The 14,884-nt window shown below is 38.9% G+C and overlaps 1 protein-coding gene across 1 annotated transcript in view; it reads left to right on the top strand.

The window, feature by feature from the left end:
* The first annotated feature begins 1,837 nt into the window (after nucleotides 1-1,837).
* Nucleotides 1,838-14,884, top strand: part of PRIM2 (DNA primase subunit 2) — a 316,330-nt gene continuing 303,283 nt past the window's right edge. Inside the window, exons 1-5 of the mRNA XM_059400190.1 lie at nucleotides 1,838-1,922; nucleotides 2,653-2,814; nucleotides 4,841-4,944; nucleotides 7,647-7,726; nucleotides 9,093-9,213. Of these exons, the coding sequence (XP_059256173.1) occupies nucleotides 2,661-2,814; nucleotides 4,841-4,944; nucleotides 7,647-7,726; nucleotides 9,093-9,213 (459 nt within the window). The 5' untranslated portion in view covers nucleotides 1,838-1,922; nucleotides 2,653-2,660. The remainder of the gene's footprint in view (nucleotides 1,923-2,652; nucleotides 2,815-4,840; nucleotides 4,945-7,646; nucleotides 7,727-9,092; nucleotides 9,214-14,884) is intronic.

Genomic DNA, 14,884 nt, shown 5'->3' with positions numbered 1-14,884 from the left:
CACCACAATCAATTCCTGTATGAGGTCATTGTACTGGACTTTGCCCAGCACTGAGTATTTTCAATGTAAAATCTTTGCCAATTTTGTAGGAGAAAATTTTTTTGCTGCCAGTGATAAATTTTTTCCCCACATTTTATCATTGGTTATTTATTGCTGTTCTTTTACCATTTTTCAATCTGCGTCAGTATTTTTTCTAATTAACTTACAAAGCTCTTTACATTTTGATGGTATTAGTTATGGTAAATCTTGCCCCTTGTGTGATGACTGCAAAAATTTTGTCATTTAAAAAATTTTTTTAAAAAGATTTTATTTGACAGAAAGACAACAGCAAGAGAGGGAACACAAGCAGGGAGAATGGGAGAGGGAGAAGCAGGCTTCCCACCGAGCAGGGAGTCTGATGCAGGGAGCCTGGGATCATGACCCGAGCCGAAGACAGAAGCCCAACGACTGAGCCACCCAGACACCCCAATTTTGTCATTTTTTTTTAGATGCCCAATTTTACATTTTTATAGTCAAATCCTTAGATTTCTTTGCAGTTTATTTGCATTTGTTCCCTATCCAGAGATCAGACAAATATTCATGTAAATGTTATCATCTGTGCTCCAGGTTTTTTCAGGCAGTTCTCATGCTTTCAGGTGTCTTCTTTATACCAGGTTATGTTAATTATGTTGTTTGATACAGAGAGGAAAGAAAGTGAGGCGCTGCTGTCATAACGTGGCATTAGTATTGTATGCTGGTTAGCACTGGTGCTTGGAGACAGTCTCCCTCACTTTGAACCTGGCTCTGTCACTTGGGTGATCTTTGAAGTAACTTCTTTCCCTGTTCTGCGGTTTCCTGATCTGTAAAATGGGTTAATAATATAACCTATCTCATAAAGTTATGAGAATAAAATGACTTGATAGGGAAATCACTTAGAACACGTCCCGATACAAAGTCAGTGCTAGCCGGTGTGATTCATGATGGGATGCTTGTAAGTTTGGTATTGCTTCCATATGTTTTGTATTTCTAAAAATTTGAATATTTCATTTCAAATTGCTGATTACCTTTACTAGATCTTTCCCCAGCCACTTTAGTAAGGCACGCCTCCTAGAGGCCACAGATGAAGCTTTTTTCCAGCTCTTAAAAACCCTACAGCTCTGTCGAGTCGGAGTTCGTGTGCTTCTGACCCACCTCTTCTGATGGGCTCTTACTTGCTCCCTGAGCCTAATCTCTTCTAACTTTTGTAGGCCCCGGAGTGATTTCTGCGTGTGTGCGTTCATGCATTCTAGTTCGTTATCTTGCGGGGCGTGGGCGGGGGAGAACTGAGGGTAGAGTCTGTCTTTACGGGGCTTGCCGTCCCTTAGGGAAAAAACAAGATGTACTGTGCATAGGTGGACAAACTACCATTCATTTTTTAGCTTCTATTTTCTCATCTGTAAAATGGGGGTAATACAACCTATCTTATAGGGTCGGTGAGAGATTAAACAAGAAAAGAGAGCCCCTGTTAGTGAGCCGGGTGCGAAAGGAGCTCCTTTAAACGCCCATTTCTCCATTCCTCCGCTAGCTTCAGAGGAGTCGGTCTAGCCCTCTGGGTTAAAGCTCCATACTCTTCGGAGCGTGGACATTTCTGCCGCTAGCCTTTCAGGACCCCAGTTTCAATCATCAAAAGCTACCGACGGCACACACAGGAGGTGCAGTTTATAATTTGGAAACACACAAGAGCGTATTTTTAAAAATTTTAAGCCGGCAAAGCCGACTAAACTCGCTCCAGAACCCAGGAACGCCTCACGGAGCATGCGCAGGGCGGCCTGGGCCGGCGGGACGCTCGGGGGGCGGGCTCTGAGGCCCCGTCACTTCCGTTTCCGATCCCGTATGAACTCTCCCGCCATCTGAGGAAAGTGCCGGTCGGGGGTTTGTGTGGTTCGTATTTTGTGTGGTTGCAGGTAAGAGAACCTCCTGCGGCTTTGGGACGGACAGTGGTCGTGGTGTGGAGCTTGGCAGTGGGGAAAGAAGGGAGAGCACTTTACCAGCGGTGGGAGCCGAAGGATGACACGGCGGGGAGGGGGTTTCAGATTTTGATTGGTTGGGGCTGGGATGCCGGGGCCGGCGAGTGGAGCGGGAAGCTTCGCCGAAGGGCTCCGGTAGGATCGAGGGGGCTGATTTTTATAAGGAGCTTGTAGATGCTTCTTACAGAGTTCGGAAAGATTGAATTGGAAAGACGTGTTCTGCTTCCCAGGGTCATGAGTTGGGACGTGAGTCCCTTAAGCCTCTTCTCTGGAAACCAGAACCTACCGCGCTTTGCTCCGAATTCACGATGGCAGCCCGTATAACGTCTCATCTTAACTCTTGGGGCTGCAGAGGTCCGAGGGCGGTGGCACACAGACCTATAGTGAACAGGCAGCGTAGCCTCACGTTCCTGTTCTTGGACGTTTTGACCACCACCTGCATTTCACCTTGCACACCCCGCCCCCACTCTCCTGACCGAATTGTTACAGGTGTGTTGTAGAAACTCTGGAGTATACAGAAGGACCTATTACCCAGGGACGACCGCGGTTAACATTTTATGCATGCCCTTCAGTTTTTTCCTATGTATGTGAAGTTATGTTTTGTACTTGTTTGTGGTTTTCAACTCTGATTTGCCATTATTTTAACCATTTTATGTTTCCTTCCAAGGTAACGAGATGCAGTTTTCTCGAGCAAATTGGAAAAGACTGAGGTTGACAGGTGACCAAAGGAATGTTTGCTACCCTCATAGCCTTCAGTTTTACTTGGAGCCACCTTCTGAAAGCATATCGTTGATCGAATTTGAAAGCTTGGCTATCGATAGAGTTAAATGTGAGCGATACTTGTATTAGAGTTTGTATGTTCTTGACAACTTCACTTACACTTTGGGGGAATGAATGAGGGTAATTTATTTCCTTCATTCAATTCATTCAAGAAATGTATATATTGAGGGCTTGTTATTTTATTTGTTGTACAGTATATATTTATTGAATGCCACTATATTCTAGGTTGGGTGGGGATTTTCAGATGAATAATGTAATTCTCACATTCGTTGAAGCTGTATTCTAGGACATAGATACAGACGTCCAAAATAATAACTGTAATTTAGTATTTTAAGTGTCTTACTAGAGGTTAATAGTAGTGCTCTTGAAAGAGGTGGGAGTGACTCAGACTGATTAAGACTCCGTAGAGAAGTTGAAATGTAATCTGGACTTTGAAGGATGAGTAGAAATTTCTCAAAAAAAGAAAAGTAAAATTTTTTTCAAGCTGAGAAAGTGGACTGTACAGAGGCTTGGAGGCATGAGAGAGAATGTTATATTTGAGGAACAGTGACAAGGACAAGTTTAGGTTAGGTGGAGAAGAATGGATAACCAAGGGCATTTTGTGCAAAGCTAGTGGTGTAATATCTGGGTGTAAGTATTGCGGGCCTACTTATCGTCTGAGTGCTGGTGAAAGAGAGAAATAAGCTAGGCATAAACGGAAACAAATAATAGCAGTGTCTTCTGAATTTATGTTCTAGGATATCCTTGTGGGAAAATCAGAAGGTAAGGTACGATACTGTTAGTCACTTTTAGAAGAGCCGAGTGACAATACAGAGAGGGAGCTCTCAGAGCTGATGAATGAAGAGTGAAGACACAGGAGAAGAAGGTTTTAGGAAGCTTAGCAGTGTCAGGTACTTCATAGAGATTAAGGTGATTGAAAAGTGCCCCTTACATTAGGCACTTAAGGAGTGAGATGGTGAGGGCCTGAGCTAAGTCGGTAACAGTGTCAGGGATAGGAAGGGAGCCATTTAAGTGATACTAAGGAGGTATTCCTGAAGGATTTGGTAACTGTTTGGATGTGAGGAGTGAGAGGGCAGGTGGGAGTGGCTGAAACTGGATGATCTAGTGGTTAGAAACTTTGCTAGTGGAGATGGGGATGGCCAGAAGAGGGGTAGGATGGAGGGGAAGAGAATGAGTTTAGTTTGGGATACCATAGTGAGGTGCTTGTGGGGCATGGGTTTATGCTCAGGATTCATTTTAGAAGGTTTTCATTCTTGAATTATAAAAATGCTTTTCATAATGATGGGAGTAGAGTTCACCTGCGGAAGGAATGACAAGGTACGTTGGGAACCTTTGAACAGTTGTGTGGATCTATTCAGGACAGTTCACTTGAATTGTTGAAAGGTTCTGCTTTTTTGCTTTTGTCTTCTCCTTTTCTACTTCATCAGTAAAGGAAAGGCTATTTTTTGTGTTGCGTGTATGCTGAGCAAATGAAGCAAACTGACAGTTCCACATGAGGGATGCAAACAAGGGTGCTCAATTTTCTTTTCGTACCAACACACTTGAATTCCTCAACAGTGGTGGCTCAGTACAGCAGTGATGATCCCCCATCCCTCTTCCTCAGAATCCCTGGTATTAGATTATGTTATGGGACATGGATATATTCTGCACATGGATGGAGATTATTTTCCTATAAATTTATATAATTTATATAGTGTACTTGCAGAAAGTAAAGCCATTATAGTTTGTCATCTTTTAAAAATAAGTAATTATGGTTTAAAACAAACTGAGGGTTGCTGGGGGGAGGGGGTTTGGGAGAAGGGGGTGGGATTATGGACATTGGGGAGGGTATGTGCTTTGGTGAGTGCTGTGAAGTGTGTAAACCTGGTGATTCACAGACCTGTACCCCTGGGGATAAAAATATATGTTTATAAAAAATAAAAAATTAAAAGTAAAAAAAAAAAGAAAACAAGAAGTTCAAAAAAAAAGTAATTATGGGATTGCTATTCAAAGAAAGAGTTTGTCTTGGGACTTAGTTTTTAAAAATTTTCTTGCATTCATATGTTGTTTTCTTCTGTTTTTAAAATATTTTCTAGTGCTAAAAGCAGTTGAAAATCTTGGTGTGAGCTATGTGAAAGGAACTGAGCCATACCAGAGTAAGTTGGAGAGTGAGATAAGAAGGCTCAAGTTTTCCTTCAGAGTAAGTAAAAGTGGGAAAGAGATGTTCTTCAGTTTGTATATATTTATATAGTGAGTTTTGGTTGTGGAAAAGATCTGTTATTAGGCACAGGGCTTTTAAAAAGATTAATGTAGCATAGACTCTGCCCAAAGGGATATCTGCAGTCCACTAGGGGTGATTGGCTTATAGTGATTATAAAACAGCAGGGTTTCTCAACCTCAGGACTACTGACATTTGGGTCTGATAATTCCTTGGTGTAGGGAGTGTTCTCTGCATTGTAGGATGCTCAATAGCGTCTCTGGCTTCTGCCCAGTAGATATCTCCAGACATTGCCAGACGTACCCTGGGCACCACAGCATTGGGGCGCTGTTAGATGTTTGCTCTAGGAACTCCAAGAGCACATATAATTACCCAGCTCACACTGTGGAGGTTTGGGAAGGCATCCCGGTTCCAGGTAGTGCTGGAACTGAATCTGATAGATGTGATCAGATTTTTATTTTGGGAAGATAGCTGCCAACAGCAGATTGAGTGGGCCATGTCTGGTAGGAGGAAAACCAGTCAGCTTGAAAATGATGAGAATGAATTGAATGGGGAAAAGGGGACTGATATTAAGAGATACTCTGAAGGTTGGAGGAAAAGATTTTAGTGACTGATTGCAGGGAGAAGGGAGAGAAGAGTTAGGAATGACACCGAGGTTTCTGGTTAGGACAACTAGGTGGATGGTGATAGTAGTTTGAGAGATGATCTACAGGAGGAGAAGCAAATCTTAGAAAGATGTTGAGTTCTAGACATGAATTTGGGTGCTCATGGAAGGGCCTAGTGGATAGTTGGATATGCATACAGGTTGTACTCAGGAGACCTCTGGAGTAGAGGTTTGGATTTAAGAAGAAAGTTGGTATCATCAGGAGGAGGAAAATATTTGAGTGAGAAGATGATGGCAGACAGGATGTGAAGAATACCAATGTTTAAAGTGAAGTAGAATTGGGAGAGTCTGAGAAGTAGATTGAGAAGGAGTTGCTGGAGAGGTAGGAGATCAGCGGAGATAATAATGGCATGGTAGCCAAGGAAGGCTGGAGTTGACGTAATGATCATGATAGCAATACCATAGCAATTAACAGCATTCATATTATAACAAGCTTTCATATTATGCTTACTGTATCCCAGTTTAAGCACACTACATATATTAACCTGTGTAATTCAGTTAACAGTCTTATGAGACAGATACTATCGTCACCCCTATATTTAGATAAGGGAATGGAGTTATTGATGAGCTACGTAACTGGCCCAGGCTTATAAGAAAGACAGTAGATGGTAGAGCCAAGATTCAAATCTGGACATTTTGTCTTCCTCATGTTACCCTTAACTACTTAATTTCAGAAGGTTAGGCTCATAAAAGATGAATTGCATAGAATCCATTGGATTTATTAGCTTGGTTGGGCCTTGTAGATAGAGGCAGAAGCCAGTGATGGCAGTGTTTGGGGGAGAGAGGTGGGTATGGGATATGTACTGTTTTAAGATGGCTAGCTGAAAAGACAGGGAGAGGCAGGTCTGAATACAGAAAAATGTATAGGGAAAAGAGAAGTCATGCATACGCAACAGGAGATACTTGAACATGCTTATAAGCTGAGGGAAGAAATCTGGAAGACAAAGAAGAGGGAATTTGAAGACACTTTGAGAGAGCATTTGATTAAGCAAGATCATTAGGGGGTAAGAGCAGAAGGGTTGCATGGCTTAGGTTTAGGGATTAGTTTATGTAGGAGGAGGGAGAGATCTTTTGTCCACAGAGATGGAAGGGAAGGTAGTACAGTGTGGATGCAGAAGCCTGGAGCTGCAAAAGTTGGCCTGTGGCCTTTAATTTCTGTAAAGTAGGTGAAGTTATCTGTTGAGAGAGAAGGGTAGGTGGTGTGGTAGGGAGCTTGGGTCAACTAGTGAAGACTGTGAAACAGCTTTTCTAAGAGTGAGGAAAGATGATTATGAGTCAGATCCCTGTTTTATTGCTTATAAGTATTGTTACCCTGGAAAAATTATATGACATTCAAGTGCCTCAGTTTCCTCATTTTTAAAATAGCGATATAGTAGTGCTTACTATCTTTTACTAATCTCTTACTACTAAGAGATTTTTTTCAAAGGATTAAATGGGTTAATAAGATTAAAAATGCTTATAACAGTGCCTGGGACCTCGTAAGTGCTCAAGACCTGTTTGCTCTTACTGTGTTGAGCTTGCATAAGGATTCCCTAGTGCTTGTAAAAGTCAAGTTCATTTTAGAGATTGTCAATTTTTAATATTCCATATTCTCAATAATGGTGTATTTTTTTCCCAGAGGTTCTCAGTGTTTTGGGAATAGGACTGTAGAGTGTAGCTATAGATTTATTTAAAAATCTAAGTTTTGACAAATGGTTAAATGAAAGCAGTTGAGGGCTGATGCAAGAGGTGGTTGAAGAGGCGAGAGCCCTGGGTATGGGGTGTGTAAGAAAGGAAGTTAAGAGGGAAGTTGATAGGAAGAGAAGAGGAGTCCAAATCTGGGAGGTTTTGTTGATGTCAGTTTAGTTCTCAATCTCACTTGATTGCTACCTTACATAAAATGGTAATTATCTTGGAAAGCATATTTATGAAATTTGTTTTCGAAATTTTTACTTTACCATTGGCTTATGCTGACTCTGTGTTTCTTTATACCTCTTATCATTCTAATGCATTTATCTTATCCATGTGTCATTATTTTTAGGAAAGCTTAGAGAATGAATATGAACCACGAAGGAAAGATCATATTTCTCACTTTATTTTACGCCTTGCTTATTGCCAGTCGTGAGTACACATTTACGCTCTCACAGTTGAATCTGACATCTTGAGTTGTAAATTGGTACATGGGAAACTGACATGTATTGTACTGAACATTGAAAAACTCAGAATAACATCAGAAACTGGCAATTCATGATTTGAACACATTGCAGTGAATTATTTGAAGCCAGTTGTTTTCTAAAAAAATTGAAAAAAATTCTGTTGTAAAGTTTGCCTGTTGAAACACTTGTTAGCTTCATGGGACAGGTTCTTTCCCAAAACTTGGGATTTGAAATTGGAGGGGATTTCAATAAGAAGGACTTTTGCTTCTGTTTTACCAGAAAAAAATAGTGGGACTATTTCTAAGAAATAGTAACTCAAACATGTACTTGGTACAGATTTTTTGAAATTGAGATGTATGGGTTAGTGGCCATTAGATTAAGGGTGGCCATCTCCTTTGCTAGTTGGTTTGTTATAATATAGTGCCACCCAGAGGGAGAAGGAGTTAGTTGCCTTTTTTTTTTTTTCAACTTTGTGTTTTTTTTCCTGTATTAATTTTGGCTAAATAACATACTCATTGTAAGTTTTTTTTCCTGTTTCTTTCTACTGAAAGGCTTATCCAGTGAGGATCTTGAAACTGTTTACTATCACCAGATTATAACTGAGAACTTATTGACTGTGTTTGGTCCTGGAGTTTTTCTTTTGTAAAAAAGCATGGACATTTTATGTAGTTTATGCAGTAAATAAATTGCTGACAGTCTGTGTTATATTTTACATGCAGTAGTATAATTATTTTGTGACAACAATAATGTCCTTTGTATATTTTATGAATTAATGTATTTGTATGTTGGCTTTTAAAAAATTGAGGTATACTTTCACAATTAAATTTTGTAAGCTTATAAAGCTATAAGCAAAGTTTAATTTCAGAGTTTCTCTGATCATAATCTATTCAGAGATAAAGTTACCTTTAAAAAATTTGGTGTTTTAAAAAAATAAAAAAAAAATTGGTGTTTATTTGGTATTGATGAAACCCACCTTAGACTGAAGGAATATCCCATTTTCTGATGTAAATGACTATTTTGCAGTTAAATACAATGAACTATTTTATATTATTTGATAATCAGCTAGGCTTAAGGTATTCTTTATTTAGTTCTTTTAATTTTATATTCATAATACCTCTCCCCATGCTCAGCACATCCCTGGTAGATTGTGGTCTGTATCTATGCTGTTTATCATAATACAGCGCTTGTATGCTTTTAGCTTCTGTCTTTTGGCATCTTGCTTGTGTTTGAGTTTTAGTTCATAAATATTTCTTGGATTTAATAATCAGTGGACTTTTAAAATAATCATTGGGCTTTTCATTTATGATTACCATTTCTTGTGACCATTTCAGTGAGGATCTTAGACGCTGGTTCATTCAACAAGAAATGGATCTCCTTCGATTTCGTTTCAGTATTTTACCCAAGGACAAAATTCAGAATTTCTTAAAGGATAGCCATTTGCACTTTGAGGCTGTAAGTATAGTTTTGTATGCATTTTCAAATTGTTTTCATCATTCATCCCTTCCTGTTAACCTTAGGTATGAGTATTAATGTGTGGAATTCTTTCTCTTTACATTTTCTTCTGAAGTACCTGCCTGAAAGCATATCTGTTGGTTTTGCACAACAATGACCCCTTCCCTCTCCATGACTAGAAGAAAGGGGACTCCTTAGTACTGAAGTGTCACGTTTAGTAACTTTGTTAAATATGTGACTTATGAAAGCACGCAAAAAAATTAGTTTATAAAGGTTCATTTTTTTTTTTAAAGATTTTATTTATTTATTTGACAGAGAGAGAGATCACAAGTAGGCAGAGAGGCAGCAAAAGAGGGGAGGGGAGCAGGCTTCCAACTGAGCAGAGTGCCAGGGAGGGGGAAGCAGGCTCCCTTGCTGAGCAAAGAGCCAGATGAGGGCCTCGATCCCAGGACCCTGAGATCATGACCTGAGCCAAAGGCAGAGGCTTTAACCTACTGAGCCACCCAGGCGCCCCCAGAAAAGTTCATCTTTACCACAGTCTTCTAGGCCAAAAATTTAAAGCTAATAATATGTTAAAGAAAACAGAGCGGTGCTTGGGTGGCTCAGTCCATTAAGTATCTGACTCTTGATCTCAGCTCAGGTGTTGATCACAGGGTTGTGAGTTCAGTCCCCACATTAGGTTCTATGCTGGGTGCTGGGCATGGAGCCTACTTATAAATAAATAAATGGATAGATGGATAGAAATGAATAGAGATGTGTCCTTGAGAGGATATTTTTAATTCTTTTTTTTTTTTTTAAGATTATTTATTAAAGAGAAAGAGAGAAAACATGAGCAGGGGGAGGGGCAGGGAGAGAGGGAGAAGCAGACTTCCCGCTGAGCAGGAAGCCCCAAGAGGGGCTCGATCCTAGGACTCTGGGATCATGACCAGAGCTGAAGGTAGACACTTAATTAACTGAGCCACCCAGGCGCGTCTAAAATCTCTATTTTTTATTTTAAAGTGTTTCAGTGTACTGCCAAGTATAATTTTTTTTTTAACCAAAAACCGTATTTTTTTTTAAAACTTTACAATTTAATTCTGTACAGAAGGGTGTAGTGTATACTTTTCATAACTGTATAGCTGATCATACCTAATCATATAATTGATCATAATTGTATAGCTCTATAAAGTATCACAGTGATGATTACCAAAGTTAAATGGAATATTGCTATCACCTGCGCACTTTGTGCCTCCTCTTAGTCAATACCTCCTGTCTCCCACCTAAAATTAGCCACTATCTAACTTCTTAAATCTTAAAGTCTTCCTGTTTTTGAACTTATATATATAAATAGTATCATACAGTATGTCTTTTTTTCCTCAGCTCTGTTGAGACATAATTGAGGTATAGCATTGTGTAAGTTTTAGGAGTCCAAGGTGATCATTTCATACACGTATATATTGTGAAGTGTTTACTACAATAAGACTAATTAACACATCCTTCACCTCACATAATTACCATTTTGTCGTAGTTATGGTGAGAACATTTAAAATTTATTCTCACGGCAACTTTTAATTGTATAATACAGTGTTGTTAACTATAGTCATTGTGGTATTATGCTACTGGAAGCTTGTACTTTTTGACCACTGTCTCATCACCCCCCTCCTCCCAGCTCCTGGCAGTTACCATTCTGTTCTCTGCTTCTGTGCATTTGGTTTTTTTAGATTCCACATGTAAGTGAGATCACAGGTATAATATTTTATAATACCTTTATTGAGATAGCATTCACATACCTTGAAATTCACCCTTTTAAAATGTACAACTTAGGGGAAGGGAAAAAAATAAAACGTACAATTTATTGGTTTTTAGTATAATCACAGAATTGTACAACCATCCCCACTATCTGATTTTAGAACATTTCATTACCTTAGAAAAGAATCTGAGAACATTTCATTATCCTACACATTAGTAGTCCCTTTTCATTTCTCCCTCTCATCCCTTGGAAACCACTAATCTGCTTTCTGTCTCTGAATTTGCCTATTCTGTATATTTACATAAATGGAATTCTGTGTAACTTGTGGTCTTGTTACTGGTTTCTTTCACTTAGCATAATTTTTTTTTTAAAAGATTTTATTTATTTGTTTGAGAGAGCATGAGAGTGAGGAGGGTCAGAGGGAAAAATAGACTCCCTGCTGAGCAGGGAGCCCGAAGTAGGACTTGATCCTGGGACTCTGGGATCATGAACTGAGCTGAAGGCAGTCACTCAACCAACTGAGCCAGGTACCCCCTTTTTTTATTTTTCACTTAGCATAATTTTTTTTAGAAATTAAAGTATATATATACACATATTTTTAATTTTTTTTGAAGATTTTAAAAATTTATTTGCTAGACAGAGATCACAAGTAGGCAGAGAGACAGGCAGAGAGAGAGGAGGAAACAGGCTCCCTGGTGATCCTAGAGCTTGATCCCAGGACCCTGGGATCATAACCTGAGCCGAAGGCAGAGGCTTTAACCCACTGAGCCACCCAGGTGCCCCTATTTTCAGTATATATTTTTGTACAATTCTCAGTGCTTATCACAAAAAAATGTATTCTTAATCCCCTTATGTATTTCACCCATCTTCCCACCTACCTCCCCTCTGGCAACCACCAGTTTGTTCTCTATATGTGAATCTGTTTTTTGGTTTGCCTCTTTTTTGTTGTTCCTTTTCTTAAATCCCACACATATGAATGAAATCGTATAGTATTTGTCTTTCTCTGATTGACTTATTTCACTTAGCATTATATCTTCTAGGTCCATCCATGTTGTTGCAAAGGAAAAGATTGCATTTTTTTTATGGTTGAGTAATATTCCATTGTGTATATATATACCACATCTTTTTTATCCATTCATCTGTGGATGAATACGTGGGTTGCTTTTGTATCTTGGCCATTGTGAATAATGCTTTACTTAGCACAATGTTTTATTTATTTTTTTATTTTATTTTATTATTTTTTTTAAATTTTATTTATTTATTTGACAGACATAGATCACAACTAGGTAGAGCGGCAGGCAGAGAGAGAGGAAGGGAAGCAGGCTCCCTGCTGAACAGAGAGCCTGGTAACACAATATTTTAAAGTTTCATCCACGTTGTAGCAAAAATCAGTACTTCTTTTTTATTGTCAAGTACTATTTCTCTGTTTAACAGGTTGATGGACTTTTGGATTGTTTCTACATTTTGGCTATTAGGAATAATGTTGTAGGGGTGCCTGGGTGGCTCAGTTGGTTGGACGACTGCCTTCAGCTCTGGTCATGATCCTGGAGTTCCAGGATCGGGTCCCGCATCAGGCTCCCAGCTCCATGGGGAGTCTTCTCCCTCTGACCTTCTCCTCGCTCATGCTCTCTCTCACTGTCTCTCTCTCTCTCAAATAAATAAATAAAATCTTTAAAAAGAAAAAAAAGGAATAATGTTGTAGTGAATATTTATGTACAGGTTTTTGTGTGGATATCTTTTTACTTTAGATAGGTATTTGGAAATGGAATTACTAGGTCATCGGGTAATTCTGTGTTTAAACTTTTGAGGAACTGCCAGACTTTTTCAAAGTGGATGCACGGTTTTATTTTATTTTTTTTCAGGCAAAATATTTGGTTTAATATTTGATGCATCTGAACATTTTTATTGGCATTTCAGGCTTTTCTTCCTCTATCTTCTTTCTAGGTAATTTTTTTTTTTTTTTATTGTGTTGTTAGTCACCATAAAATACATCATTACTTTATGATGCAGTGTTCCAAGATTCATTGTTTATGTACAACACCCACTGCTCCATGCAATACATGCCCTCCTTAATACCCACCACCAGGCTCACCCATCCCTCCTCCACCCCTCACCGCTGAAACCCTCAGTTTGTTTCTCAAGAGTCCACAGTCTCTCTCATGGTTTGTCTCCCCCTCCAATTTATCCCAATTCACTTTTCCTTTCCTTCTTCTAATGTCCTCCATGTTATTCCTTATGTTCCGCAAGTAAGTGAAACCATATAATTGACTTTCTCTGCTTGACTTATTTTACTCAGCATAATATCCTCCAGTCCCAACCATGCTCATAGAAAAGTTGGGTATTCATCATTTCTGATGGCTGTGTAATATTCCGTTGTATATATGGACCATAACTTCTTATTCATTTGTCTGTCAAAGGGCATTTCAGCTCTTTCCACAGTTTAGCTATTGTGGACATTGTTGCTATGAACATTGGGGTACATATGGCCCTTCTTTTCACTACATCTGTATCTTTGGGGTAAATACCCACTAGAGGGTGTGGGTGTTTACTACACTAGGGCTGCACCATTTTATATCTTACTGGTATATGATGGTTTTCCTTTCTCCATATTCTCACCCACAATTGCTGTTATTTATTTTTGAATGTAGCCATCCTAATGGATGTGAAGTATTTTATTCTTTAATGTCACTGTAAGTGGAGTTATTTCTTTATTTTTGGAATGTTTATCCTAATGTATAAAAGTTCAATTGATTTTTGTATATTGATCTTATATCCTGCAACCTAATGGAACTCTTAATACTAAGAGGTTTTAGTGGATTCCTTAGGAGATTATGTCTCACAAATAGAGACAAATCTTACTCATTACTTTCCAATATGGATGCCTTTTATTTCTTTATTTTTGACTAATTTCCCTTCTAGAATCTCTAGTACAATGTTGAATAGAAGTGGCAGTAGTGGATATCTTTGTCTTGTTCCTGATTTTAGGGGGAAAGCATTCAGTCTTTCACTGTGATCTGTGATATTAGGTATATGTTTTTTACAGATGTCTTTTCTTCAGATTGAGCAAATTTCCTTCAAATTTTATTTGAGCATTCTCATCATGAAAGAGTTTGGATTTTGTCGTGTGCTTTTTTTTGCACTTGTTGAGGTGATTGTATGATTTTATTAGTATGGTGAGTTACATTAATTGATTTTTGGTCCTGACCTTGATGGATAGTCCTGGGATAAATCCCTCTTGGTTATACTGTATGATTGATTGATTTGAGAGAGAGTGAGCACACATGCACCAAGGGGGGAGGGGAGGGAGAGACAGAATCTCCAGCAGACTCCACACCGCGCCATCCAGGTACCCCTGTATGATCCTTTTTATATGTTGCTGAATTTGATTTGCTAGTATTTTTTGGAGGATATTTGTATTTATTGGTAAGGGATGTTAGTCTGTAGTTTTCTTGTGATGTCATTGTCTAGATTTGGTATCAGGTAATCTTGGTCTTAGAAGAGGTTGGGAAGTGTGAAGTGTGTCCTGCTTTTCTGGGTGATGGTTTTTTTTTTTTTTTGGATGGGATTGTGAAGGATTAGTGTTAATTTTTCTTTAAACAGTTGGTAGAATTTAACCGGGGAATCTGTCTGAGCTTAGGCATCTCTTTGTGGGGTGTTTTGTTTTTTTTATTTAATTAAATTAATTAATTTACTTATTATTTATTATTTTTTATTTTTCTAATAAACATGTAATGTATTATTAGCCCCAGGGGTATAGGTCTGTGAATCGCCAGGTTTACACACTTCATAGCACTCACCATAGCCCATACTCTCCTCAGTGTCCCTGACCCCACCATCCTCTCCCTCCCCCTGGCAACCCTCAGTTTGTTTTGTGAGATTGAGTTTCTTATGGTTTGTCTCCCTCCTGATCCCATCTTGTTTCATTTATTCTTTTCCTGCCCC

This window comes from Mustela nigripes, chromosome 5, assembly GCF_022355385.1.
Source record: "Mustela nigripes isolate SB6536 chromosome 5, MUSNIG.SB6536, whole genome shotgun sequence".
NCBI classification, from domain to species: Eukaryota; Metazoa; Chordata; class Mammalia; order Carnivora; family Mustelidae; genus Mustela; species Mustela nigripes.
Note: the sequence above shows the minus strand (reverse complement) of the source record. Positions and strands in the feature narration are given on the sequence as shown.